This window comes from Auxenochlorella protothecoides (assembly GCF_000733215.1).
Source record: "Auxenochlorella protothecoides strain 0710 unplaced genomic scaffold scaffold47, whole genome shotgun sequence".
Lineage (NCBI taxonomy): Eukaryota > Viridiplantae > Chlorophyta > Trebouxiophyceae > Chlorellales > Chlorellaceae > Auxenochlorella > Auxenochlorella protothecoides.
The window spans coordinates 100358-128035 of NW_011934340.1; the positions used below are offsets into that span (position 1 = coordinate 100358).

Sequence of the window (27678 nt, forward strand, 5' to 3'; positions counted from 1 at the left end):
TGCAGTCCTTTGACGCTGCAGGGCATTGCACATGCATTGGGGGCAGAGAAAGGTGCAAACCCGGGGACTGGTCTGAGTACAAAGAAATACCCCGTCACATGTACCCAATGCCTTGCTCGTAGTAGGACTGCCCAGTCTTGACGAAGGGAAAGGGCAGTTCTTGTGTAGCCTTCTTGAAGGCAAGGAATGGCTCCGAGACGTGGTGGACTTCTGTCAGATCCTTCTTGGTAGCATACCTGCACCATGGGGAGTAGGGGAAGATATACTGGACTCCTGTGAGTTGTAAGGTCTCTGCAATGCCGTGCAATAGGCCCTTCGAGGGTGATGCGACTCACGGCAAAACCTCAAGGGCAAGGAGACTGTATCCCATGTGGGCCCCCCACCGCACCTCTCGTGGATGAGCACCAGTGTGGGGTCTGTATCGGCGATGGCCAGGTCATAGGAGAGGGTCCGGGGCTCATGCTCCGCAACGTACTTGGCCAGGGGTCTGAACAGGTCGATGAAGATATCGCGATCTGCTTCACTCTCGAACTTCACCTGGATGGCGAGCACGAACACCTGCACAGGTATCGGCAGTGCGCTGCTGGGTGGCTTGCTCGTGAGGCTTGCCGACCCTGGTTTTCATGACATTTCTACACAGGGTTACGATCCTGTGACGCAATCTCACCCCTTTCTGGCCACGCCGGCGTCTTTGATGCCATTTCCCTGCAATGAACGCAGCTCCTGTTATTCCAAGGAGTTTCACGGCTTCGCCGAGGTGAACTCCCGCAGACATCTTCGAGGTGATTGTGATTCAAGGAGACGCTTCTCCAATACTCAGGAGATCTGTTGGGGTCTTCGTACTGATACACCTTTTGGATGAAAAGGGGGCGACATTTACAGTTGCCAGTTCCGTGATGACAAATCTTGCAGGTGGGGAGATCTCCGGCACTCGCCCGCCGGAGCCGGAAAAGATTTGCCTTTCCTCTGCGTACATGGGAGCCCTTCAATCTCACATAATTGCTGTTGGACAGGAAGGAGATCCAAGCCATTCTAGAGCCAGTTATGCTACAGCAGGACGAGTACAAGGGTTGATGGAATGGCATCGACAGGGCTTACTGGAATGCCGACAGGAGGGATTATAGCGAGCCGTACTTATGCATGGGCAGGAGCTCAGACACCCTTTCTGCTATAGCAGACTCAGGTGCAGGCGGTCTGGAACTATGCTCTGGACCAATTTGCTGGCTCTCAGCTGGCGGCGCTAGAGGATGTCTGTCGTGGGCACCTTCTAAGTGCAGGGAGTTCTCGGCGCCCCTTGCGGCCTTGTAGAAGCTGTGGAGCTGCATCTGGGACACGGCCATTCGCTCCTCTGCACCCCAGCCCACGTCCATGACGTCCCCCACTGGCTGCATGGGGTGGAGGCGGAAGCGGCTGGTGCTGCCGCCGAGCACTCCGCTGGAAGCGCCGAGGGGAGGAAGGATTCGACTTCCAGCTGCCGCCCATCCTCCAGCAGCGGGCGCTGCGCCCACCGCCTGCACGAGCGCTTGGCCAGGCGCTGGCGGCTCCCACGTGGGATAGGCGGCCGCGAAGGAAAGGAAAGACTTTTCAAGTTTTCCCTGATGACTCCTCGCGGCCTGAGGGCATTGGGTGATGTCCCGGGAAGGGTGTGTGTCGGTGCAACTGCATGTGCCACCTCGTCACAGCAAGAATGAACATGCATGGTCACCCTGTTGGGTCCCCCCCCCTAGATTCAGCCAAATGACTCCACAGACCTTGGGTGCCTCTACAGGTGAGCCATAGCGTCTGTTGCCGTGTCGCTCCAGGTCAAATGCTGAGAATGAGCACACGTCCCCAATGCCATCCACGTGCACAGTGTTCTGCTCTACAAACGTCAGTATGGCTCCTGCAAGGCAAGGGAAGAGTGTAGAGTTGGCAAACTCATGAGCGTCACGTCCTGTGTAGATCGAATCAAAGGGTGTTCCAGGTGCCTGCAAGTGAGCGTGCACGTTCTCAGAAGGCCCGAAATTGTTCGACCACATCTCCCTGGCACCACCCAGGACAGACCCTCACCAGCACAGCCGGGCAGCGAGAAGTAGAGGAGCAGGGGAGTGAGAAGGATGGATGCCATCTCCTCAAAGAAGAGCACTGCCTTGAACTGGAACAGGCCTTGAAACGCCTCCTGTACCTCCAGCGTGTGAGCCCTGAGTGATTGGCAGAGATATTAGTCAGGGGTACGAGAGCCTGACGCCAACCAACAGTAAGCTACGGCCCGCCGGCTGGTGCCTTGCTTCTGTGCATTGGCTGAGGAGGGGCCACAGGGCCACTGCGGCACAAGATGCACGCCATGGTACACCACACTCGAGAGCCCGCCCCCCCCCCCTCCCTGCCACCCACCTCCCTCTCCAGTGGCGGGGCAGGTAGTGGGTGTGCGTCACCACCTCCGTCAGGGCCGCCTCTGGGTCGAACGCAGTGGTGCTTTCCACAATGAACGCCCGCGACGCTGCCAGAACGATGCCCAGCAGCGCCAACCACCTGAGGTTACGGAGTGCGGGTGTGGCTGACCAGCGCGCGGGGTGCACGTAAAGCACATGGCTGGACCAAGGCCCCTGAAGCACACTGTGCAAGCGCAGGCGCTTGACACTGGGCCGCCTCCTCACCAAACAACGTGCCGACCCAGGAGGTCCCGCTCCAGCAACCGCCCGTCCACCAGGGTCAGCAGGAGTAGGAGGGCAGCAAAGGAGCCGGCCACAAACGCCACAAAGCGAGCCACGTGGCTGTGTGGAGGGGGAAGGGGGGGGGGGAAAAGGCAGAGTCAAGCACCTCTCTTGGGCAATTTCCACGAGATGCGCTGCCCGCCTGTAACCCTGCCGAGCGTTACGGCAAGAACCAGCCTTAAAAACAGCACCCCAGCACGCAGTCAAGCGCACACCTGATGGCGGGCAGCGGGAATTGCGATATGTACTTCTCAGCTGCTTCGTTGCTGGCATTCAACCTGTCGGGCAGGAACTTCATGGAAATGGTTTGAGACAGGAACAGATGGAGCGATCGACAATCACAAAGGTAGCAGCACATGCTGTGGTCCGTTCTTGCCCCACCCATCCCTTTTGCCCACGGACCGACCTGTGGTTCAGAAAGTGCGGGAGCTCATTGAACTCCCGCAGCTTCCACTTGGCGAGCGGCGACCAGTACCGCGCCCCTATATATGGGGAGGAATGGGACAGGGTCGTGTAGACAAATAAATCTTCGCACACCTGCGCAGACCATCCCACTCATGGCAGGGGCAAGTGCCTCAAAGGGCAGCGCATCACAGCATGGCTGCCCGGTGCAGCGACCGATGCACTCCTCCCCCAGGCACCCTGCCACCCACCCAGGGAGGAGGGGTGGTGGTAAAACTGCTCGGCCTTCTTCATGAAAAAGTACATCAGCAGGAAGGCCAGGAGGAAGGGCGACATGAGCAGATTCAAGCCGGCCATGACCCTGGCAGAGGATGAGATGGGTGTGATGTGGGCGTCCATTGTCATCTGGTGCCAGCCATGCACCGCCGCAGCATCCCTGTCTGATCATTGTCTGGCATGCTGCACTGCATGCCATACCATAACAAATACGACCACGCGACCGCTCCCTGCTTCAAGCACAGCCACGGGAATAGCATGCATGCCTTCCCATCACCAAAGTTGCAGCGCCATGCTCACTGGAATCGTTTCTGGAGCGCCGCTCTGTCATGTAGGAATTCAGCCTTTATCCTGAAGTTGTCATCAAACATGGCATCCAGCACGCACCTGCCAGCCGGGGGCAAGGGAGGAAGTTGACGGGCATGGGTGTCCGGGCATGACCACAAGATCTCGACGCTGGGTGCATTGTTTGCGCCGACCAGGTTCCATTCCAGGCGCAGCAGGCGACCTCCCATGCAGACCTCCCCCTTGCCCTCCTCAAAAAGCCCCCACCCACCAGTACAGGTTCCACTCCAGCGTCTTGGTGAGCAGGAAGCGCGGCCTGGCCCCCATGACGGGCGCGTTCAGGGCGAGGACCCCCAGGTTGAGCATGCCTATCAGGTAGTTTTCGCGGCGCATGATGCGCGACACAATGTCGTGCTCGCTGAGGTCGCGGGACGCGCACAGGCGGGTGGTTCGCTGGACCTGCATCAAGGGAGTTGGGGGGGGGAGCTCCCAGGATGGCAGGCACGCTCCCGCAGCGTCCTGGAAACCCAGGCAGCGATCGATGCGGAACCGAGCCCCCCCAGAGGGTTTGCCTTCGACACAAGCATGGCGGTGCCACGAATGCAACGCCCCCAGTCGCCCAACCCCCTGAGCAGCACCCGATCCCACCTGCACCAGGCGGTGCAGGACCTCTGGCCAGGTGATAGTCTTGATGCGGCGCTCCGAGATGCCCAGCTTCTGGTTGAAAAAGTGCTGGATCTCGGCCAGACCACGCACCTCCATGACCAAGTGAGCCTGCACGAGGGGTGGGGGATGCCAGGGAACGAGGGCCAGATCGCCCCTTGCCATGCGGCGGTAATAAGATGTCACCGACATGTCCAGTCCCCTCACTTCATGACAGTATCAAGGAGACGCTCAGCTGCCACGATGCCCCCGCCCTCATGTCCACAACCCACCAGGGCCAGGACGCAGTAGACTGAACAGATGACCAGGTACAGCAGGCTGAGCAGGTTCCAGACCGTGAGCCCGTCCTCCAGTGGATGCTTTTTTATCATGACCTGGGGCGACACCGGGAGGGCAGCGTGAGCATTTCGACCAGTATGCTCGTCGAGGGACGACGCCAGGCACGCATGTGATCAAGGCGCCTGCCCAGCTCCAAACCTCCTTCCCTTAGTGATGAGCCAGCACTACTCCTCGCTCCCCAAACATGACCACTCCTCAGCACGTCACAGTCCCCACGGTCTACAACCTCACCGTCCATATGTCACAACTATCCTTCTTCAGGCACTCCTCCTGGAGACCGCTGTAGTTGACCCCCAGCAGGAGGGCTCCAGAGATGACGACGGTGAAGTCCAGGGCGAGGAGGTTCAGCACCTGGGCGATGGTGCAGACCCAGAATCCCTTCTCCTCCCAGTACCTGCGCCGCAGCGGAGGATACTCAGTATTGAACGCAAGCTCTGGGTCGCCCGGACGTGGGCGCAAGGCCTCCAACTCACCGATATACACGAGTGAAGAAGTGATCCAAGTTGGGCACAACCTCCCAGTCGAAGCTTTCGCTGTCCAGCAGCTGCTCATGGGTGTCATTGCGAGCATAGAGCCTCCCACCGGTCGTCCTGTGAGGCGAGAGGGTGGGAGTCTCAGCTCAGACGCAAACCCCGACCATGATTTGACGCTCACGGGTCCGCTCGAGCCTACCCGATGGGCTCATCTTCGTCGTCGGGAAAGTCCATTTCACCGGGCCATGGTCGAAACTCAACTTGTCAAAATATTACTTGTTGACCTGTCGGGCGAGGGGACGACGAAACCCATGTAAGATGTCCCTCGCCCTCGGCCAGCTGACACGGGCTCGGCCCGGTTCGGACAGGGAAGGGGGGAGGGGAATGATCTCGTCATCTACAATGCACACCAGTGGAGGTGTACAAAGGTGGAGATAAGCATCTTATCGCATTACCATATACCCTACATATGTGCATAGCATAGCCAGCTTATCTGGCATTTTCTGCCCTCCATCCTAGGCAGGTAATTCTGTTGTCGCACCCTTTGCCACTACATGCGTACACGAAGTCTGCTCGCGGAGATCAAGGTTGCTTTCTAACACCACTCAGAAACACAAAGGTTATTGCATACAGCACCAGGAGGCTTTCGACTGAGGAGGGACAGAGGATGTGTTGCTTCTGCGCTTGGATGATATTGTCACAGATGGTTGCCAGTCATACATTCTCAAACAGTAGCCTGCCCCCTTGATAGATCCTTTGGAATTGATACTCTCCACAGAGCTGCTGCTAGTTCTTTGAGGCGTCGAGGCGGGAAGGTGAGTCGAGCTCCTGAAGGACGACTTCCTACTCCCCTGGCTGGGCGGATTATCCAGCTGTCCTAGCTCACGGCGGCCATTGCAAGGGGGCCGCAACGGCTGCGCGCACCTTGTGCGACGGTGGCCAGCATCAATGGGAAGTCCGAAGGACCCTGTCTCCGGTTTATCTTGGCGCTTGTCTCCGTTGGCCATGCCAGCTGGTCCAGCAGTGGAGCTGGATCCGGATGTGCTGCAGCCGCCTGTCATTCCATGCGGCGAGTCTTCTGTTCGAGGCGACCGCGTCCAGGAGTCTTCATGCTTGCCAGGCTTGAAGAACTCGTTTTCATTACCGAGCCAGGATACCCTTGGCATGCGGCAATCGGATGCGCAGTTCGCGACGCTGAGCGCGCGCCGGGCACGCACGGAAACGTTGCTCTTCGCCACCAGAACCCTGCCTACTCCCAAACGTGACACGAAGTATCGCGAGGAAGGCGAATTACTGCACGCTCATGACCGAGTTACCTTGCTGTAGGTTACCGATGATGCATGAACATTTGCTCGCAAAAATGCTCTAAAGATTCCGTACGGATCGATGCTCGTCGGCAGCCTACTGCTGTCGTAGCAGGACCTGAATGGCAACGACCTATTGGATTCTATCTCGTACCCGAGGAATCATGAACTGCATCGAACACAATCTATGTCGATAGTCGGGGACATGGCGTCAAGGGAGCATGCCCGCTCCCTGCCAGAGGGAGGGAGGGATCACAGTCAAGTAGCACGTCGCAGGTCATATGCACCCTCCGGGAGCACCATGCTCGAGAAAGGCCAGCAGGGCGTTCACACCGTCCGATTCCAAACACCCTTGTCGATACTCAGTCCCAGTACTTGATGAGCCCATCCCAGCCGCAAGTGGCCACCCGCGATGTCTCCAGCGGATGCCAGGCAGAACCTATGCACACGCCCTCATGCGCCTTGATGGTGCGGGCTATCTTCTTGGTCTTCCAGTCCCACATGAAGAGCTTGCCCTCGCCATCTCCAGACGTCACGTACCGGCTGTCTGGTGAGAAGCTCACCTCACACGCATACCCTGGCAGAGGAGGAAAGGGGGGGGGGAAATGAGATGCAGGCCCTCCATGCTTCTAGGAATACTTGCCTATGATTTGTTCATCCATACTTCAAGGACATTTCTGAACTTAACCGTTTCCATTCCACACAGCGCGTGGTGATAGGGAAGAGCCACGCCAACGGACCACTGAATTAGCAAAGGGCATGGCAGTATCCTGCCAGAATATGCCCGCGACACTTACCTGCAACATTGTGCCCGGCAAACGTCTTCTTGGTGTTGGGCTTCACACGGTCGGTTGCGCTGTATGTAACAACTGTAAAGGTAGAAAGGGCGTTTGGGAAACTGATCAGAATGACCACCAGAGGGCGACAGACCACTGGCAGGGCGGGAAGGTCCAACACCAGCACGCTTGTCTCAGCACCTCCACACACCGGCACCACCTCCATGCATGCATTTGACTCCCCCTCGCAACTGCTCAACGGACCACCCACTGCCCAGACCCACGCACTCTTGTTGTCCATCGACTGGCCACACCACCACTTCTTGTTCGGGGTGACACTCACGGCCGAGATGGCGTGCATGGCAGGGTCGGCGATATATTTTATTTGCACGGGAATGCCAAACTCCCAGACCTGCATGGCAAAAGTGTGTGAGGGGGATGGGGGTTGCGTGTAAGCTTGCCTTGTGACGACAGAGAGGCCAAAGGGCAAGCCACAGCACCATGCGCACAGGCAGTTGTTGTCCTGACCACAGCGCTGGGACTCGTGGCTGCTGTTCTTTCCATTTCTCCCCACCAGCCCCTCACCCTGATGGTCTTGTCATCGGAGGTGGAGACAAAGCGTCGCCCCTCATCGATGAAGGTCACCGTGTTCACCGCGCCCAAGTGGTAATCATAGCTCTGCAAGCATGTGGCCGCGGGAGCTCAGCTCGGAAAGATGCAGCATCAGTTGCGACTATCGAGCGACTGGCGGTCGAGGCCGTTTCTGAGACCAACTGCACACCTCAAAGTATGCCAGTGACAAAAGCCGGGCTCGTCATCAAGCCACCCAGACACACACCGCCTGCGCCAGCAAGCAGCCAGGCCTCACCTGCACGACGTCCCCAGTGTCGGTATCCATCTGCAGGATCTTCTTGTCCGCCATTCCCGCCATGAGCATGTTTTGCTTGTCATCGTCTGGATGGAAGCGGACGGTGTATGCCATCTTGCCCTCCCCATACTTGCTGCAAGGGGGAAGCAGGGGTGACGGGAATGGGTGGAGGAGGCTTGTGATGGAGAGTGAGGATCGTGGTCCGCAGGGTATATGGAATAGCAGCCACACAGCCGACAGAGGCTGAAAAATCTCCCCCAAAACTAGGAGGAAGCTTGCACAGCCCAAACCTGTCCCGCATACGCAATTCCCCCTCCCTGAACTCCATGAAAAACACCCCCGGGTACCTACCCAAGGACTGCGCCCGTCTCGGAGTCCCACAGCCGAATGACCTTGTCGTATCCCGTGGTGACAAACTTGCGGCCGTCATTGGAGAACCAGGCATCGCGGACACCCTGCAAGAATAGAGACGTTCGATGGTGGTGGTGAGGAGGGCCTGATACAGGACCTGACCCTGCCTCCGGTGCAGGAAAGGGCGCTGCGACTCCCACCACCTAACCGAGCGCCTCCGGCAAATGCAGGAAGGCGCCAGCGGTGCTGTCCTATTGGCACTGGGTGTGGTCCCAGGACAACAAGCAGAGGATGCTATGCTGTTGAGACCACAAAACCTGACAATGCCAGCCTGCAGTTGCTCCCCCATGCCTGCGTGTTGCCCCACCTTGGTGTGCCCAAGATAGGTCCGCAGGCACTTGCGCTGGTTGTGCACATCCCACATCTTGACCTTGCCATCCAGGCCGGCAGACAGGAGAAGGTGGCCAGTGCTTGGAAAGAACCTGCATTGCGGTATGGGCATGTGGCATGGTGACGAGCGCAGCCAGTCTGCAGCTGGCAAAGCTGCAGTGGGCAGGGCGGGCGCAATGGTGGTACGCCGGGCCCCCTAGATATCACAAAACATCTTCAGAGGACAGTCGCCAGCACCTGATGGCATTGACGCCCTTTGTGTGGCCCGACCAGGTGTGGAGGTGCTTCTTGGGGAGGAAGGAGGTGGCACTGTCGTCCCGCAGGTCCCGAGGAGCCTCCAGCCAAGAGCGGCCTACGATGCGCGCATGGGGGGCGGGTGGCTGGGTGAGGAATGGGAGCATGTGAGCAGGGCCCTCGGTGTATGGAGATGCATGTGCTAGCGTTGGACGCCAGACAACCCATAACGGCTGCACCGACAGACCCCCTGGCCCCACAGAACATGCACGAACGTCTCAGCAGCCAAACCCACCCACCCTGGTAGTCCTCGAGAGCTTTGCCGTGGAAGATGGAGGTCTCCCCTTTGCCAGACCCTGCGTCCTTCTCTGCCTTCTCCTCCTGTGCCTGCAGGTGTCCATGGACCAGTGAGGCACGCTGGCAAAGCAGATTTGGGACGTACGAGCCCTGTCTGTGACTGGCAGCCGCACTACAGAGGCCCATGCCAGGCTACAACTCCACTCCCTGCCGCCGCCAGACCACTCTGGGCTCGAGTGCAGGCAGTACACCCACGCAGATACTGTCCACACCTCAAACCCTCACCTTCTCCAGGTATGCCCGATGCTCCTCGGTCAGCTCCTGCTCTGGGAAAGCGGCCTTCTCCGCCCAGGGTTGCCGTGTACGCAGAGTGAAAGGCTGCGTCAGATCCACCGGCGCGGGGGCCACCTTGCTCTGCTGCGTGCGCTGCCGCTTCTGCTGGGGCTGAGTGGGCGGCGCGCCCACCCCCGGCCCCAGTGAGATGGCCACAGGACGGGAGGGGTCCATCGCCACCCCGTCGCTGCATGGAATCCAGGGGGGGAGAGTATGCAGTTTAATACGAAAAGATGTGGCTGTGCCTCCAGCAGAGCCACTCCTCCGATCTGATGCCGTGCAGCCTGTGACGCACCCAGAGGCTGGGAAGACTGCAGGTCCTCTGCCACACACCACAAAAGGTCACACATGCCTGCCAACACTTCAAGCAACCTGGCATCCACGCCCCTTCCAACTTTCTTACAACCGCAACCCCCACCCCCTGGCAGCCCGACCTGTGGAACGAGTTGTACTGCTCGTCAAAGGCGTAGGACGAGAGGTGGGAGTCCTCCACATGCCCCGTTCGGTGGTTGCTCAGCCCGCCATCTGCCTTGCGGCCTGAAGGGTGCGTGGGGCCCTGCACCGGAGCATGCATCTGGTCTGCGGGCAGATTGTACCGGATCATACGGGTGTTGGCCCCCTGGAAGAACTTGGTGTCCTCCTGGCTGACCAGCTTGCTCTCCACAAGCGCGTACCCACTCGCATCCACCTGGGAGGAGGCGTAGATGCCGTTGGAGATGCAACTCGAGAGAGGGAAGTGTCTCGCATGGCATGTGCCGCACCTCACCTCTGGTGCAGCGGAAACAACTGCCAGTGCTGCGGTGCCGTCCCCGGAGCGGGAAGGGGAGGGGGCCCCATCATCGCTGCGAGATATTGAATGAGCATTTGTTGAGGTAAAGCGTGGTAAGATGAGCTTATCCAGCAGAGCTCATACACCGAGACCCACCTGTAAGCGCCGATGAGGTCCATCGGCCAGGGGTGGCCCTGAGAACTAGCAGCGAAACTTTAGCTTGTGAACGGCATCTCCTTGGGATAATGCAGCTAGAGATGGCCAAGTCACAGCACTCGCGATCCCGGTGGATCGTCGGTAAGCTGAGCTCCATCTGCACCTCGTCTCGCAACCTGGAAGAACGCGCGCGCGCGGTGGTCCGTGCATTGCGATCTAGATCGTTGCTCATTGTAGCTCAGCACCACTCTGGTGATCGCGAATGTGATGGGAAATTAAACCCGCTTTCCCAGCTTCTGCGCATGCGTGTAATGTACTCCCACATGTCGGCGGCATCCTATACGCTGAAACCCCTCCCCAACTTTGGAGCAGAGGTGCGGTATGCATGTAGGTAATGAAGTCGCTTCAGCAGGCATGCCGCAGCAATATCTAAAATTACCATACTCAAGAAGATCCATGTCCATTTCCATAGGTTTTTGGATTGCAGTTGAGAGACTCCGTGCCCGGTCCGGTTGTGCAGAGAATCAAAGATGACGTTTCCAGGTGATGAGTGTGTGTGGGGTTGTGTACTTCTGAGGAGAACACCCAGAAGTTCCACCATTGCCCTGTAGTTGGTATGACCACACTCTTCTATTCCTGCCAACGCTAACCTACCCCATGCACAGGCACCGCCTGCTGATTTTCCGCGACCAAGGCATCATCAGCGGACCCCGGCAGGCGGAGATTGGGGGCTGGTTTGGCGATTTGGAGAGCACCTTCCGGAAGCATCCGAGGTCGCCGCACCCGGATGTCTTCCGCGTCTCCAATGACCCCGCCGAGGGCTGCATCGGTGAGACTGTCTGGCCAGCTCTGGCGCGATGTGCTGGCGTGCCAGCAATCTGATCGGGGGCCGGAAGCATCTGTGTTCCTGCATCTCTACACACCCGTGTTTATGCCCTGATGTCATGGCGGTCATCCCGGTACATCCAGGTCCTTTGCTATGCGCTTGTATGTGCACCACACCGCATCCACCACCGTGCATGCAGGCGTCGGCCGTGAGGGGTGGCACATCGACGGCTCCTTCCAGCCTGCCCCCTTTTCTCACAGCCTGTACCACATCATCGACGTGCCGTCACGGGTGAGTCGCTGTGTCAGAACCAAGGACTGTGCAGCAAGTGTGGCTCGCCTGCCTCCGCTGATGCGAGGGTCAGGGTCACAGATTGGGCCGTGCCTCCCTCCTCCTGCCTCACATAAGCCAGTCATGTCCCCCTCCCCCACTCTCGCTCTTTCATCCCAGGGCGCCACTCGCTTCGTGGCCCTGACCGAGCTGCTGTCCAGCCTTCCTGTCGACCAGCTGGCACACTGGCGTCGCTTGTCCATGCGCAGCGACCGCCGCGATCAGGCCCTGAAGCCGCTGGTGTATGTGCACCCCGGCACCGGCCACCCCACCATGTGCTTCCACACGGGCATGACGGCAGCATACGTGGAGGATGCAGGGAGCGAGCGGGAGCGGACCCTGCCCGCCCAGCCCCTGAACCGCGAGATAGAGGCCGCCATCGAGGCACAGCCCGTGTACGACCACTGCTGGCGGGCGGGGGACTTCCTCATCGCGGACAACCTGGCGTTGGGGCACGAGGCCTCGCCCGACACCCAGTGCCCCGTCAGCGAGGTGGGGCTTCGGGTCATGCACCGCTCCACGGTGAAGGGGACGCATGCGCCCACATGAGGGTCCCGAGGGGGCTGTGATGTGCAGAGCGCAGGCATGTGTGCCTGGCGGCCTTGTGTGTGCAGACGAGATGCAACTGGGGGGCGGTGACAGAGCTTCAGCACAGCAGATTCCACGATGGTTTGTAAGAGAGTTTGCTAGACAGGCATCACCACACAAAGCAGTCGGAGATGGCACAGGCAAGGTACTGGCCCTCCATGTGTCGGGGAGGTGTGCCCTCTGCAAACTCCATATGAAATGCCGCGCTCCCACCCCAGCCTTGTCAGGTGCTTCCTGGCTCTGCTCTCCAAGACACCTGACGTGCATGGCCCGGAAGCCAGACGGGCCGCAATTTGAAACACCTGCTGCACGCGTGGAGCGCAACCTAGTCCTCACCATGCAGAGCGGGCCGGAGGGCACGCAGCATGGCCCTCGTCCTCTTCTCCAGAGGGAGGGTCTGGATCCTGGGGAGGATCTGCCAACCAATCGCAAGCGCCTCCTGCACGTTGAAAGCAGGGGATGGCAATTGTGTTGGCTCTGACACTGCAGGGCGCCCCTGTGGGGACCAGGGCAAGGTGGTGCCAGGACCTGGTGCGGAGGGACAACATGCGCAGCAATGTGCACTCCCCACCCCCATCTCCCAGATGCAGGCTGACCCAGAGCCCCCTTCACCTCCAGGCTCTGGAGCGGAGCACCCCTGGCAAGCTTGGCAAGGCGCGCAGTGGCCTTCTCCGCCACCGCCGCTCGGCGAGGGGAGACTGGCGGGTCGTATGCCGCGTCGTCGCATTGCTGGACCAGATCTTGGGGTGGCGCTGCGTCCGTACCCTCTGCCCCTGGAGGCTGGGCGGGGCCAGGAGTTTCCAGCGGCTGCATGGGTGACGCTGCGCCCCCCTGCTTGCCCAGGACGTCTGCCCCAGCCCTCCGATCCGCCTCCTCCTGACGCAGGCGCTGCCGGATGGCTCGCCGTGCCGCCTCTGGGTCTGCGGTGTGGGAAAGATTGGTGGCTTTGGTGCTCCCAGGTGCGGACAGAGCCCGCCCTGACAGCGCCCATTCGGCACAAGAGCCTCCTCCCCGGACTCACGCACCTTGATGTATTGCCTCCAGCGACGCATCCCCCGTCCCTGGGGTGGTGGTGAGGCGGGTGCTGCGCCGGGAGGTGGGCGCCCTTCCCTCGGGCCCCTCGTCCTCCTTAACCTCCACATCAATCCTGCGGCCGCCTGCGTAGCGGGGTGGGTCCACGCTTAGATCACTCGGTCGTCGGTTGTAATGTATCAGAGACGATGCGTTCCAGTTCAGCTTTGGGTGATCCGTCCCTCACACACATGAAGGTTCCTAACCCCTCACCCCATTCTACTGCCCCTCGCCTCCACCCCTCACCCTGCCCCAGGGGCGGCGCGGGGGCGGGCCCCCCTGCCTCGGCGATGGCCTCCAGGCCGGCGCAGAGGTCCGATCTCGCTGCCAGCGCTGCCGCCAGCGCCTCGCGCAGCTCGTCCTCCAGCGCGCAGGCGCGGCTGACGGCGCGCGCGCCGCGCGGGCTGTCGCCCCAGTATGCGCGCTCCGCGTCGGGCAGCAGCGCCACGTCGGCGAGGTAGCGCCCCGGCGTCGCGTAACGCCCTGCGTCCACGCGCGCCAGGAGCGTGGACAGGTCCATGGGCCGCGGCACGCGCGCGGCGTAGTCCGGGTCCTCCTCGGCCGTCACCGGCTCGGCGAAGGCCTGCCAGCGGCGGCTGGACAGTGCGCGCGTGGTGACGTCGCGTAGGACCATGCGCAGGCCGCGCAGCGTCGCCTGGTCCGTCTCATACCTTTTTTGGGGGCACGAGAGGGGGGGGGACACGTTCCGACATGTGAAATCTGGCGGATAGGGCAGCGGTGGGGGACGATCCATGCTTCCGTGCGGCTACTCAAGAAGACCCCTCTCCCTCCCTTCATCTATTCGACCACTCCCCCCCCCCCAAACACACACACACATGACGCCGACCTTGCCCTGGCGGCGGCGCCCTCCCTCTCCCGCCGGACCCGCTGGGCGGCCTCCAGCGCCGCGGGGTCGCGGCGCAGGGGCGGCGGGACCGGCGCGGGCCCCGGCGCCGCGCGCCGCGCCTCCGGCTCGCGGGCCAGCGCCTCGGCCAGGCCGCGGAAGAATGCGCGGCGCGCAGCCCTGCCCGCCGGCCCCAGCTCGACGCGCACGCAGCCCGCGCCCGCGAACAGCTCCGCCAGGCCCGGGTCCAGGTCCTCCCACCCGGCCTCCGCGCTGGCCAGCAGCAGCACCGCCTCCTCCCCGCCCAGGTCGTCCAGCAGGTGGGTCAGCGCGGCGCGCGCCAGCCCGCCGGCGCAAGCCCACCACGCGTCGGCGTGGGGCAGGTGCAGCACGGCGGGTGCGCCGCGGCGCGCCTCCGCCAGACCACGCACCAGCGCCTCCTCCACCCCGCGCGCGCCTGGGTCGGCTAGCAGCGCCGGCAGGCCCAGCGCGCAGAGCGCGAGGCCTTCCGCGCCGTGCAGCAGCGCGCGGGCCAGCACACCCTGCCCGCACCGCGGCGCGCCGCACAGCAGCACGCGCGGGCGCGGCATGGGCAGAGGGGGGGCCGAGGGGGGGCCGGCGCCTGGAGGGTCGGCGCCGGAGGGGCCGGCGCCGGGCGCGCGACGCACGAAGGGCGGGAACAGCGCCGCAACGGAGGCCCGCGCCGCATCCAGTTGGACCCGCAGCAGCGGCGCCAGGTGCGCCGGCAGCGGCCTGTGCTTGTAGGCGGTGGGTGTGTGTGTGTTGTGGTGTCATCGTGTGTGTGTGTGTGTGGAGTCCTGGCGTGTCGGCGCCGGTCTGCGGCAGAGCGAGCGCCGTGCAAGCATGCTCCAATGTCTGGCCCCTGCCGGCACGAGACTGAGATCGCCAGGCAAGCACCGCAGGCCAACACTCTCCTTCCACCCTTCCCCCGCCCCCACCCTCCCTGCAACAGCGTCTCAACCCCGACACATCCCGGTGCACCGAACCCCTCACCTGGCCACGGCCTCCACGGCTGCACGGTGCGAGGCGGGCGTAAGCCCACGCAGCGCGGCCTGGAAGTCCGCGCGCTCCACACGCACCGCCTGCAGGTCCAGCACCAGGCGGTCCTGTGTGTCGTAGACCTGCGGGTACCGCCGCCGCAGCGCGGCCAGGCTGGCCTCCGTGCACAGTGCCTTGAGGTCCGCGCCGCCGTACCCCACCGTCTCGGCGGCCAGCTCGGCCAGCAGGGCGGCGGGCGGCGGCTCCGCCCACCGCCGCGTGTGGATGCCCAGGATCTCGGCCCGCGCCTCCAGCGCGGGCAGCGGGAACAGGAGCTCCCTGTCAAACCTGCAGCGGGGGAGGGAATGGGTGTTGGGCGGCGGCATGAGTGTGCCGGCCGCTCAGTCGGCCATGTGAGGGGGGCCTTGCGCTGGCAGCATGGGCGGCGGGTGGGCATTGATACGCCTGTTGCGGCATTCTGCAGTCTGGCCAGGCGTTGATGAGGGCCGATGCAGCATGGGGATGCCCTTCCCACCCCTCCTATGTCTCCGCCCTCCCCCTGCCCACCCCACAACGCCCCCCACCCCCCTAACACGCCGCCCCACCTGCCGGGCCTGCGCAGGGCGCCGTCCACCGCATCCACGCGATTTGTGGCCCCGATGACGACCACCTGGCCGCGCGCGTCAAGGCCGTCCATGAGCGCCAGCAGCGTGCTCACGATGCTGTTGTGGATCTGGTCCTGCTTGCTGCTGCGCACCTGCTCGGGTTGGTGAAGGGGGAGGGGGGCTGGGTCTGCTTGGGCTCCCCATCGTCACAATGGGGGGTCACCAGGTGGGAGGACAGTGGTCCGAGTCTGGAGGGAGCATGCATGCAGCCGGCCGCCCTCGTGCCCGCGACCGGCCCGCGACCACACCCACGTCCGCCCCGGGGGCCCCCCCCATTCCCCCCCCGCCGCACCGGCGCCAGGCCATCGATCTCGTCGAAGAAGATGATGGAGGGCTGGTGGCGGCGCGCCTCGTCAAACAGCGCACGGAGCTGGCGCTCCGCCTCGCCCACCCACTTGCTCAGGATGTCGGCGCCCTTGCGCATGAAGAAGGCGACGCGCCGCCCGCTGCTCGCCGCGGCGTGGGAGGCCAGGGCCCGGGCCACGAGCGTCTTGCCCGTGCCGGGTGGGCCGTGGAAGAGCACGCCCCGCGGCGGCGCTATGTGGAAGCGCTGGAAGAGGTCGGGGTACACCAGCGGCAGGAACACCATCTCCTTGAGCAGGCGGAGGTACCCGTCAAGGCCGCCCACGCTGTCAAAGCTCACCGAGGGGTCCACCTGGATGGGCGCGATCTCAGCCCCCGACAAGCCGGCGCCGAGCGGGCCGGGGCCCGAGCGCCGCGCCGCCGAGGTGGCCAGGTCCAGCGGGGTGTCGGCAGGGCGGGGCGCCCCCCAGGCGCCGGGGAAAGGGCGGTCGGGTGGGTCCTCCGGGAGGCCACCGGGCCGGGCCGCCAGGCGCTGGGGCATGTCGACCGTTCCCAGCACGTCCTCGGCATCTTCCACGCCACGGCGGTGCCGTTCGTGCCCGCCCATGCCCGGCCCGCCGACAGCGCCACGCTTGTGTCGTCTGGCGGGGCGCCTGCCGCTCCCAGACCTGGGGAAGGGGGGGGGGGGGCGGGCGTGGGCGCGCCAGAGTGGCCCACGCACAGAAGTGCACACTGTGCAGATTCCGGCCCCCCGCAGCCCAAGGGGCCGGCCCTGCGCCTCTCACCCTGGCCTGGGGACCTGCTGATCCTCGGCGGTGCGGTTGATGGTGACCAGGGTCCTGTCGCGGAAGGGGTAGGTCCGCCTCTCGGGCTCCCCTGACTGTTCAACAGGCTCAGCTCCACCGTCTCCTTGGGGAGAGGACGCCTGGGGGCCAGGATGGGCGGCCGGTGTGGGTGGCTGGGTCGCATGTTTGAGCCTCAGTAGGCACGATGCATCAGTCATCCCACAACCGCAAGCGATGATAGCCCAAATCCCGCCTTCTCCCTCATCCCCCCGTACAGGGTGCTGCACCCACCCTCACTACAGGGCTCTGGGCGCCGGGGTCCCGGGCTCCGGTGGCCTGACCGGGACCGGTGCTGGGTGTCGCCACCGCTTCATAGCGCTCCACCCCCGCGCGAACGCGGACCGAGTACCTCTCCGCAAAGTGGTGCGAAGGTGGCGCGGGGGGCCCGCGCCGGGGGGACTCCTGAGGGGTCATGGTGGTGCAAAGGGGGGCTGTTGAGCATACACGCCTGCTCTCCCCCCCCATCCAGCAGGTGCGGCTGTGCGCCCGCGTCCCAGGCCAGCCCCTCCTTCCCGAGGGGCATGGCCGGGCATGGAGGGAGCCTGAGTGCACCTAACCGCATGCACACTCACAAAGTCGCTGTCCGAGCTGCTGCAGGCCTGGGCCGGCTTGTTCTGCAGTCGCCGCCAGAAGGGCGTGGCCGCCCGAAAGTCCTCGGACTGATACCGGTCCACGCTGCGCCGCGTGCTGCGCAGGCGGGGGTGGCTCCCGACATGGCGCCCACCGGCCTCCTGCTGGGGTTGTGAGTGGGGTTTGGGGAGCGCGGCGGCAGGGGAACAGAAGAGGAGGGGGGGAAGGAAGTAATCATTGCGGGCATCAACCAGCCGGGCAGGCACCTCGTCCTCGCTGTCCAGCGCGCCAACTCTGCCGGCGGGTGTCAGGCGCAGCCTCTTGCCCGACCCGGGAGTCGGACGCGGCGAGGTGCAGGGATTCAGGCCAGCAGCGCCCGCGCTAAGCCCTCCACCTCTCTGCAGCGCCTGCCAGGACGCTTCCTTGCCATTCTGGGGAGTTCCCTATGCAAAATGTGGTGCGTGGGGTGGTGGCGGTGCCCTGAGGAGTGTTTCACCCGCAGGGGCTCGTCCTTGTTGCCACACTTGTCCGAGAAGCGCACCTCCTCCCTCAAGGACTTCAAAGAGGAATGAGGGGGGGGCAAAGATGGACGGTCCATTCTCGCCTGGGGGACGAGTGGCGGCGGCGTCCTGCTGGGAGTGCTGGTGTGGGGCTGGAGGCCTGCATGCCCTGGGGGTGCGGTTGTGGGTCCCACGTCCCGCGCCACGACCACTGAATCACCTAAACACCTCCTAATGCACACCTCAGTGGGTCATTGTGGTGCTGACCTTGCAGGGGTGTGCGAAGGTAGATCCGGCGATACGGGCGCCGCAGTAGGACTTCCTCATGGCCACATTGAGGTCCAGCAGGGGCGAGCTGTTTCCGAGCACATCCGCAACGCTTGTTTGTCGCAAGCAGTCACCTAGTCTTCGTAGCATACACTCGCCGCATTACCCGGCGCGTTTGGATCGGAATTGGTATGATGGCGCGCGGAATTCAAATCGGGGCGCAGCCCTGTGCGCAGCCCTGTGCGCAGCCTGTGGACCGACTGCGTGCTGGTGCCTCATGAGGAGCATATGAGGGCTCTGGCATTGCCAAAAATAAGAGGTAGCGCCTGGAAGTAGGAAGCGTGTACGACTATGTGTGCTGCTGGCTGTGGGACACCCTCCGATCACGCCTAGGGGCGATCCCCGTGAACCACATCAGCCGACAGGAGCCAGGATATCACGGCCGCAGCGCGGCTTCCTCTCACAGCTCGAACAGTTTTTTGCCGTTTGCCCTGCTTGTGCCTTTGCGCGACCATAGAGCACGTCATGGTGTGGGCAGTCACGTTCAGGGAGGGTGGCATCTGGGAATAGCCGCGCAAGGTGGTGAGGCTGGCGACGGCCCATTTCTGTGTGCACCTGCATGAGTTGTACGCTGTATCATGTGCCTGCCCTGCCAATCGCGATCTCTCCAAGGCACAAATGTGCACTTGGTGTTCTCTGAACATGTCCCTGACAATCTTCTCTTCGACCGCAAGCTAGACTGGTGAGCCACCAGCTCAGGGCGACACATATGACGTCAGCGCAAGCATGACCACCCCCTGCTCCCAGCGTGAGGTTTGCACCCCAAGGGAGCCCCCTATCAGTAACACTTTTGCGAATGCCTAAGTAAACCCATGATGCTGCCTGGAATAGAGGGTTGTGCGGCAGATGTTGGTCCACATCGTGGCAGTGCATCCATTTAACTCACCAGGCAGCTTTGAGGCTCGTGAGGCACTTCATGTCAGAGGTGCCCGCCACGCCGGAGCATTGAGGTGCGGCAGTGACGAGAGGGCAATTCGCAAGCACATATCGCTGACATGGCTTTCCAGAGAAAACGCTCTGGCATGAGCATGAGGGATATATGGTCGATTTTTAGTAGCTTTGCTGTTGCAGCGCCGGGATATGACAGGCGTCGGTGTCCGGACTGCGGAACCGCCCTCCACACGCAGTGGCCCACGCCTGCGTCCACCGCACTTGTCGTCAGTAGCAATAAAATCCCTCGTTGCTCTCCAGATATCGGTTCTGAGAAACAATCGTAGGGCAGTGTGTCCTGTCTTCAGCTGCTGATCTCCTTCCATATCGCTACCTCATGCTCCCGTCCGCGCTGCCCTGGAGCAGCAGGTTCACATTGCTGCTTGCCTTTGGTATCGCCGCTGTCGTGAATGTGAGTAGCTTTGTCTGATGTATCCGATGTAGTTGCACTCCTCATCTGCGGGTCAATATCATTCTAGGTCTTCCATCCCTGCGCAGGCGGACTGCGACCCTAGGATAGGATTCTTCAGTCTTCCCACCATCCTGTGAGTTCTTGTCTCTACGGAATAGCAATACGAATCATCTGATCAATGTTTTGTGTGTCCCACCCTACTTCCACGATGCACTCAGCTAGTTGACCCATCCTGCCCAGGTATGATGGACAGCTTTACCTGGCACACGGGGGAAACCCACAGGCGTTCTGCAGGTGGGTCCAAGAGTGGGCATCTCGAGCATTGCGCACTAGTGAAGCTGGCCTGGCAGAGCGCCGGCCACAGGAGATGAAACATTTCTGAGGGAGCGCTCACCCACAACGCAGGCTGAAGGGCTTCTCTACCAGTGCTTTAACCGACATTCGGCCGATGAGGGTTGGCTATCCATTCCCAGATGCGGCCATCAAGACCATCAACCCAGATACCTGGGCGGTGTGTGATCCTGCCAAGCGTAGCTTTAAAAGAGAATGCTCCTACCTGGGCATTGTCGAGTGTCTGCCGGAAGGAGTGTCAAAGTGTGAGAGCTGGGACACCATAATCGAGGACACGATTGGCACAGGCAACGAAGGAAGTGCTAACTGGGGTAACAACAACTTTGGCCAAGAAAACCATGGTAAGCATCGTAAGCTTATGTGACGGACTGGTTGTTCAAGAGCACAGGGCTCTAACGCCCCAAGCCCCACTGCTGCAGGCAACGGCAATCGCGGCGACGGCAATGTTGGCAACAACAATGTCGGTGACAACATTGTTTGCAACAACAAGCGTGATGCTTCCCCATGTCTGCTGTCAGACCTCCTCACCTCGGAGACCGTGGTTGTCCATCCAGGACCATCCCCGCCGCCAGTGGTCCCTCCGCCTCCTCAGCCAGAGCCTCCCTCACCACCCCCCGGGGAAGGTGGCTGTGACCCCAGCATCGCCTTCTTTGGACTGCCCACTGTGGAGTAAGTCCGGGAGGGTGCGCCACTGCCACCCTCCTGCGCTCCCCCATGGGCACCTGCGTCGCTCAAGGGGCTCGCTCTACCTGCGGAACCCATCGGCACAGTCTATCCTCCCATGGCCCCTTCCAGGTACATGAATTCGCTCTACCTGCTGAATCCAGAGGGTGGCGAAGCCTTCTGTCAGTGAGTTCCTATCTGCAGTATGAGTGCTGTGTGGCCAGGCCATGTCAAAGCAGAGCTTGTGTAGACAGGTTTCCCTGCAGACCACCGAGCAAGCCATCCAGTGTTTTGCTCCAGTGGCATAATGTCTAGCATCATCCTTACCCACACAGGCAGAAGGGCTTTGGGGGCGGAGGCATCGTCCCCCACATCTTCAATGTCTTTGACAGGTCTCCATTTCTAATCCTCCACATCGCCACAATCAATCCCTCCAACATGGAGACTTGTCTCCCCACCAGCACCACATCCTGCCAGGCTGCCAGCGTGATCCAGTGCGTACTGCTGCAGGCAGCGGCAATCGCGGCGACCGTAATGTTGGCGACAACAACGTTGGCGATGGCATTGTTTGTAATAACAAGCGTGACACCTCCCCATGCCTACTGTCAGACCTCCTCACGACGGAGACCGTGGTTGTGCATCCAAGGCCATCCCCGCCTCCAGTGGTCCCTCCGCCTCCCCAGCCACAGCCTCCCTCACCACCCCCCGGGGAAGGTGGCTGTGACCCCAGCATCGCCTTCTTTGGACTGCCCACTGTGGAGTAAGTCCGGGAGGGTGCGCCACTGCCACCCTCCTGCGCTCCCCCATGGGCACCTGCGTCGCTCAAGGGGCTCGCTCTACCTGCGGAACCCATCGGCACAGTCTATCCTCCCATGGCCCCTTCCAGGTACATGAATTCGCTCTACCTGCTGAATCCAGAGGGTGGCGAAGCCTTCTGTCAGTGAGTTCCTATCTGCAGTATGAGTGCTGTGTGGCCAGGCCATGTCAAAGCAGAGCTTGTGTAGACAGGTTTCCCTGCAGACCACCGAGCAAGCCATCCAGTGTTTTGCTCCAGTGGCATAATGTCTAGCATCATCCTTACCCACACAGGCAGAAGGGCTTTGGGGGCGGAGGCATCGTCCCCCACATCTTCAATGTCTTTGACAGGTCTCCATTTCTAATCCTCCACATCGCCACAATCAATCCCTCCAACATGGAGACTTGTCTCCCCACCAGCACCACATCCTGCCAGGCTGCCAGCGTGATCCAGTGCGTCCCCTCTGGAGTGCCGCTTTGCCAGCCAAATCTGGATGGCAATGTGGGCACTGGCAATGTGGGCTCTGGCAACTATGGGAACAACAACATTGGCAGCAACAACTATGGTAAGCCCGGGGGGTCCCCCGGCTGCGCAACCTGTGCACCGGAGTGTACAGCATGTCTAATAAACGCACATCCATGCTGCAGGCAGCTACAACCAGGGATTGGGTAACACCGGGAGCTGGAACAGGGGGACCCAGCTCACCTGCAACTACGCCAACACCAAGACCAGGGCCTGCCCCATCTGGATCCTGAAGTTGAGCGAGACCCTGCTGATAGACCCCTCACAACCTCGTTCTCCACCGCTCTAACAGAGCCAGAGGAACCGCCCTACAAGGTAGGGATCAAGGACACTGGGCCTCATGGGTCTGAAGTATCTTACATGACGCAACACAGTCGATGTGCAATGTAAACTACAGTTTGTTCAAAATGAGGTCCTTACAATGACACCTCATGGCACTTTGCATCCGATCCGCAAATGGAGGACGACCTGGCGCGAACAGCTGGGTCTTAGGGAGAGTGCTGCTGCAGCGCTCGGAGCCACTGGGCTGGAGCTGGAGGCCTATGTGGAATGCTAACGAGGACGGAGCATTGGCCAAACCAGAAGGCATGAGCTTGCACTATGCCATGTGCTCAAGCCCTTGTTACTGTAATGCAGCGACCCCGAATGGAAGCTGCGACGCAAAATCGGGAGGCAAGAATGGAGTCCAGCCGGGCTGACGAGCTGGGACCTGAAGGTGTTTTCTCCCCACTCCACAATCTAGCTCCTACCCTTCCCTCTATAGTGAGGAACCTCCCCCTCAATTGAAGACGCCGCCACTCGTGTTGTGCAAGGTGTCATGCCGCTCCAGGAATAGTAGAGCTTCCCCTTTCGTCTGAGACTTCTTTCCCTTCAGAATCTTGCCAAAACACACGGATGAAAGATCGCTCCACCAAGCGTCTAGCAACCTTCCTGCCTCAGAGGAAGGGCATGTTCACCTCTGCTGCACCTCCCTCGCGTACTTCACCTGGAAGCTTGTAAGTCACAAGAGGTGGTGAGTACTGCTCGCCTGGCCGAAGCCTCGAGTCCGGCGAGTGTGGCGGTGACGAGCGGGCAACCAGCACGCTCTCGCGTCGCCTCACTGCAAGCACATATCGCTGACATGGATTTCCAGAGAAAACGCTCTGGCATGCACATGAGGATGAATGATCGGTATATAAAGAGTATGCAGCGCGGCTGGATTATCTTGACAGACGTCGGTGTCCGGCGGTTTTCCGGCCCGCCCTCCTCCCCCGAGACCCGTGCCTGCGTCCGCCGAGGCTGTCTGCGATAGCCAGGAAGCTCCGTTCTGCCCTTCAGACACCAATTCTGAGGACAAGCCGTAGCGCAGTGTGTCGAGCCGCCACTTACTAGCCATTCTCTTTGTCGTTACCTCATGTCCCCGTCCGCACAACCCTGGAGCAGCTGGTTGACGCTACTGACTGTCTTCGGAACTATTTACGTCGTGACCGTGAGTTATTTTATTGGTAACTCAAAGAGAAGCGTGCTTTTTCTGCAGGTTTGGGTCCCTAGCGCACTCTGATCCCGGGTTTTCCATCCGCGCACAGGCGGACTGCGACCCGAGAATAGGATTCTTCAGTCTTCCCACCATCTTGTAAGTCGATACCCTTGCCGATGTAAGAACGTCAGAAGAGGGTCCCATCACGATGCTGTTTGCATTCTGTTCCAGCATCGCCACGCGCTCACTCGACTGCAAGCAACCCATTCTGTACAGGTATGATGGAGAGTTGTACCTCGCACACGGTGGAAACCCGGAGGCTTACTGCAGGTGGGCCTAAGAGTGGGAAGTTTGACTATTGCGCACGGGTGAGGCTGGCCCGGCAGAGCGCCGTCCACAGGAGATGGGGCATTTCTGAGAGAGCGCTCACCGCGACAACGCAGGCTCAAGGGCTTCTCTACGAGTGCACTCGCCGACATTCGTCTGTTGAGCAAGGGAGATCCATTCTCAGATGCAGCCATTAAGACCATCAACCCGGATGGTTGGGCCGTGTGTGACCCTTCCACGCATTCCTTGAAGAAACATTGCCCCTACCTGGGCATTGTCGAGTGTCTGCCGGAAGGAGTGTCAAAGTGTGAGAGCTGGGACACCACAATCGAGGACACGATTGGCACAGGCAACGAAGGAAGTGCTAACTGGGGTAACAACAACTTCGGCGACCAGAATCATGGTGAGGATTGTATGGGCGTGTGACAGACTCGTTTAAATAGCATTGGATATCAACGACTCATGTCCCACTGCTGCAGGCAGCGGCAATCGCGGCGACCGTAATGTTGGCGACAACAACGTTGGCGATGGCATTGTTTGTAATAACAAGCGTGACACCTCCCCATGCCTACTGTCAGACCTCCTCACGACGGAGACCGTGGTTGTGCATCCAAGGCCATCCCCGCCTCCAGTGGTCCCTCCGCCTCCCCAGCCACAGCCTCCCTCACCACCCCCCGGGGAAGGTGGCTGTGACCCCAGCATCGCCTTCTTTGGACTGCCCACTGTAGAGTAAGTCCGGGAGGGTGTGCCACTGCCACCCTCCTGCGCTCCCCCATGGGCACCTGCGTCGCTCAAGGGGCTCGCTCTACCTGCGGAACCCATCGGCACAGTCTATCCTCCCATGGCCCCTTCCAGGTACGTCCACAGGAGATGGGGCATTTCTGAGAGAGCGCTCACCGCGACAACGCAGGCTCAAGGGCTTCTCTACGAGTGCACTCGCCGACATTCGTCTGTTGAGCAAGGGAGATCCATTCTCAGATGCAGCCATTAAGACCATCAACCCGGATGGTTGGGCCGTGTGTGACCCTTCCACGCATTCCTTGAAGAAACATTGCCCCTACCTGGGCATTGTCGAGTGTCTGCCGGAAGGAGTGTCAAAGTGTGAGAGCTGGGACACCACAATCGAGGACACGATTGGCACAGGCAACGAAGGAAGTGCTAACTGGGGTAACAACAACTTCGGCGACCAGAATCATGGTGAGGATTGTATGGGCGTGTGACAGACTCGTTTAAATAGCATTGGATATCAACGACTCATGTCCCACTGCTGCAGGCAGCGGCAATCGCGGCGACCGTAATGTTGGCGACAACAACGTTGGCGATGGCATTGTTTGTAATAACAAGCGTGACACCTCCCCATGCCTACTGTCAGACCTCCTCACGACGGAGACCGTGGTTGTGCATCCAAGGCCATCCCCGCCTCCAGTGGTCCCTCCGCCTCCCCAGCCACAGCCTCCCTCACCACCCCCCGGGGAAGGTGGCTGTGACCCCAGCATCGCCTTCTTTGGACTGCCCACTGTAGAGTAAGTCCGGGAGGGTGTGCCACTGCCACCCTCCTGCGCTCCCCCATGGGCACCTGCGTCGCTCAAGGGGCTCGCTCTACCTGCGGAACCCATCGGCACAGTCTATCCTCCCATGGCCCCTTCCAGGTACTTGAACTCGCTCTACCTGCTGAATCCAGAGGGTGGCGAAGCCTTCTGTCAGTGAGTTCCTATCTGCAGAATGGGTGGTCTTTGGGAAGGGCCTTGTCAAAGCATTGCCAATGTAGACAAGACGCTTTACAGACCACAGAGCAAGCCATTCATCTTGATAATGCAGTGTCCCAATGTCTGCCCCAATTTTCTCCCGCAGGCAGAAGGGTTATGGAGGTGGAGGCGTCGTTCCCCACACTTTTGCTGTCTTGGACAGGGTTCCCTTTTTATTTTTTCTCATCGGCACGATCAATCCCTCAAACATGGGGACCTGTCACCCTAGGGGGCTGGCAGCCTGCCAGGCTGCCAGCGTGATCCAGTGCGTTCCCTCTGGAGTAATGCCATGCCAGCCGAATCTGGATGGCAACGTGGGCACCGGAAATGTTGGCGAGGGCAATTATGGGAACAACAACATCGGTAGCAACAACTATGGTAAGCCTGTGGTTCCCCCGCCTGTGCGACCTGTGCATCAGTGTGCGCTGTATGTCCAACAGGTGCACATACATGCTGCAGGCAACTACAACAAGGGATCGGACAACACGGGAAACTGGCTCAAGGGGGACAAGCTCACCTGCAACTATGCAAACATGAAGACCAAGTCCTGCCCCCTTTGGATCCTGAAGTCGAGCGAGACTCTGATGATGGCAGCCCCCTCACCACCCCCTTTCCCACCGCCATCCTCCCACCCCCCCCATCTCCTCCGCCACCGGGCCAGTTGTGCGACCCCCGCACCGCCTTCTTTGCCTTGCCCACCATGGAGTGAGTTGCACGTGGTGTAGACTTCATGGTGGTGGTCTTCTGATGGGAAGCATGTGGGTTCAGCATGGCATGAGGCTTGCAAGCCTCGTGAGCTGGACAGAGAACCGACCCCAAACCCCTTCCTGCACTAGGTTTCAAGGTGCTCTGTACTTGGTGAGCGCATTCAATCCCGACCGATTCTGCCGGTAGGTCGTCTCCCATCGCTCTGTAGTGTGCATGGGGGTGTAGAATGACAGCCAGGGTGTGTGTGTGCGTGTATGTGTGTGCGTGCGCGCGCGCGCACATGCGTAAGGGTTTCAGCTGCTATTTGAGCGTGGAGTGTGCTGGAATGCTGGACTCAACCCCGTTCCCTCTCTGATGCACGGCAGGATGAAGGGTTTTAATGGAACAGGCATCTGGAACTCCATCAACGTTGGCCTCAACAGCCCATTCGACCGCTTCTCCATCGGCACACTGGACCCTAGGACCTTGAAGATCTGCACTCCCAGCGCAGCGACGATCTGTCCCGCCGTCTCTGTGGTTGAGTGCGTCGCCGTGCGCGTCGGGAAATGTCTACATGACGCTAGCGGAAATATTGGCAATGGCAACACAGGGGTCCAGAACATCGGTTACAACAACATTGGCAGCAATAATCAAGGTTTGTATCGAGAGGAGATAGCCCAGCCAATGTTTATCCCCGTCGCTCCAGAATCTTCCTCAGGCCTCCCATTATCACCTGCGATGCAGGCAATGGCAATCGAGGAGATTCCAACATCGGCACCGGGAATCAAGGTCACCACATCGTTTGCAACCAACTGGACTCCCAGCAAGGAAATTCGTGCGAGCTGTCTGCCCTTCGGACAGCAGAAACACTGATCCTGGACGACTTCTAGGCCCCACCGTTCCCTTCTCCTTCCCATGTGGAGCACCACTGGTTATAATATTAGAAGTCGTACCACCACGGGCTGCCACTCCCTTCTCAGACTCCCATGGCCCCAGTGACCCCCCGGGACTGGCATCCATCTGTCTCTTGCCTTCCGTGACGCACTCGACCTGTGTGTCGGCTCCTCCGCCCCTGTTGGATTTCTGCCCTTTGCATGGGGCATTGTAGCACCGAGTGCACCTGCACACTCTCATGCAGCTCCCCTCCAAGCAGAAGCCCCTCGTCACTGATGAGACCTTGGCGTGTGAGGAATCCATCACCACTTGCTGCCACACTTTCTCTTGTCAGAAGGTCACCTCCCCTCCTGCCCATTACCTTCAGACCTCCTCAGTCCATAAGGCCTGCCCTGCCATGTCCTCAGGTGACCGCCTG

The 27678-nt window shown here is 60.9% G+C and overlaps 5 protein-coding genes across 5 annotated transcripts; 2 read left to right on the forward strand and 3 right to left on the reverse strand.

Annotated features, from left to right (window-relative positions):
• Positions 1 to 94: 94 nt before the first annotated feature.
• Positions 95 to 5365, reverse strand: F751_4149 (Autophagy-related protein 9; the record flags this gene model as incomplete). Its single annotated transcript, XM_011402251.1, has 17 exons — positions 95 to 236; positions 389 to 614; positions 1265 to 1385; positions 1752 to 1882; positions 2050 to 2180; positions 2374 to 2511; positions 2637 to 2753; positions 2909 to 2971; positions 3100 to 3175; positions 3347 to 3456; positions 3672 to 3758; positions 3928 to 4115; positions 4305 to 4430; positions 4592 to 4693; positions 4890 to 5052; positions 5132 to 5248; positions 5331 to 5365. 17 exons carry the CDS (start codon positions 5363 to 5365, stop codon positions 95 to 97), a joined length of 2073 nt encoding a protein of 690 aa, XP_011400553.1.
• A 1432-nt stretch (positions 5366 to 6797) lies between these two features.
• Positions 6798 to 10632, reverse strand: F751_4150 (Pre-mRNA-processing factor 17; the record flags this gene model as incomplete). The annotated part of the gene is made up of 12 exons (XM_011402252.1): positions 6798 to 7012; positions 7233 to 7304; positions 7500 to 7623; positions 7797 to 7889; positions 8080 to 8212; positions 8431 to 8534; positions 8798 to 8912; positions 9058 to 9172; positions 9354 to 9435; positions 9637 to 9871; positions 10119 to 10526; positions 10610 to 10632. 12 exons carry the CDS (start codon positions 10630 to 10632, stop codon positions 6798 to 6800), a joined length of 1719 nt encoding a protein of 572 aa, XP_011400554.1.
• Positions 10633 to 10911: 279 nt separating this feature from the next.
• Positions 10912 to 12314, forward strand: F751_4151 (hypothetical protein; the record flags this gene model as incomplete). Its single annotated transcript, XM_011402253.1, has 4 exons — positions 10912 to 11000; positions 11275 to 11438; positions 11635 to 11726; positions 11886 to 12314. 4 exons carry the CDS (start codon positions 10912 to 10914, stop codon positions 12312 to 12314), a joined length of 774 nt encoding a protein of 257 aa, XP_011400555.1.
• Positions 12315 to 12678: 364 nt separating this feature from the next.
• F751_4152 (ATPase family AAA domain-containing protein 2) lies at positions 12679 to 18248 on the reverse strand (the record flags this gene model as incomplete). The annotated part of the gene is made up of 12 exons (XM_011402254.1): positions 12679 to 12792; positions 12966 to 13273; positions 13379 to 13510; positions 13905 to 14095; positions 14497 to 15021; positions 15283 to 15615; positions 15873 to 16024; positions 16225 to 16587; positions 17035 to 17160; positions 17312 to 17431; positions 17653 to 17811; positions 18147 to 18248. 12 exons carry the CDS (start codon positions 18246 to 18248, stop codon positions 12679 to 12681), a joined length of 2625 nt encoding a protein of 874 aa, XP_011400556.1.
• Positions 18249 to 20267: 2019 nt separating this feature from the next.
• On the forward strand, positions 20268 to 22440 carry F751_4153 (hypothetical protein; the record flags this gene model as incomplete). Its single annotated transcript, XM_011402255.1, has 5 exons — positions 20268 to 20511; positions 20590 to 20839; positions 21720 to 21773; positions 21923 to 22194; positions 22277 to 22440. The coding sequence occupies 5 exons, from the start codon at positions 20268 to 20270 to the stop codon at positions 22438 to 22440; spliced, it is 984 nt and encodes a 327-aa protein (XP_011400557.1).
• Positions 22441 to 27678: the final 5238 nt, after the last annotated feature.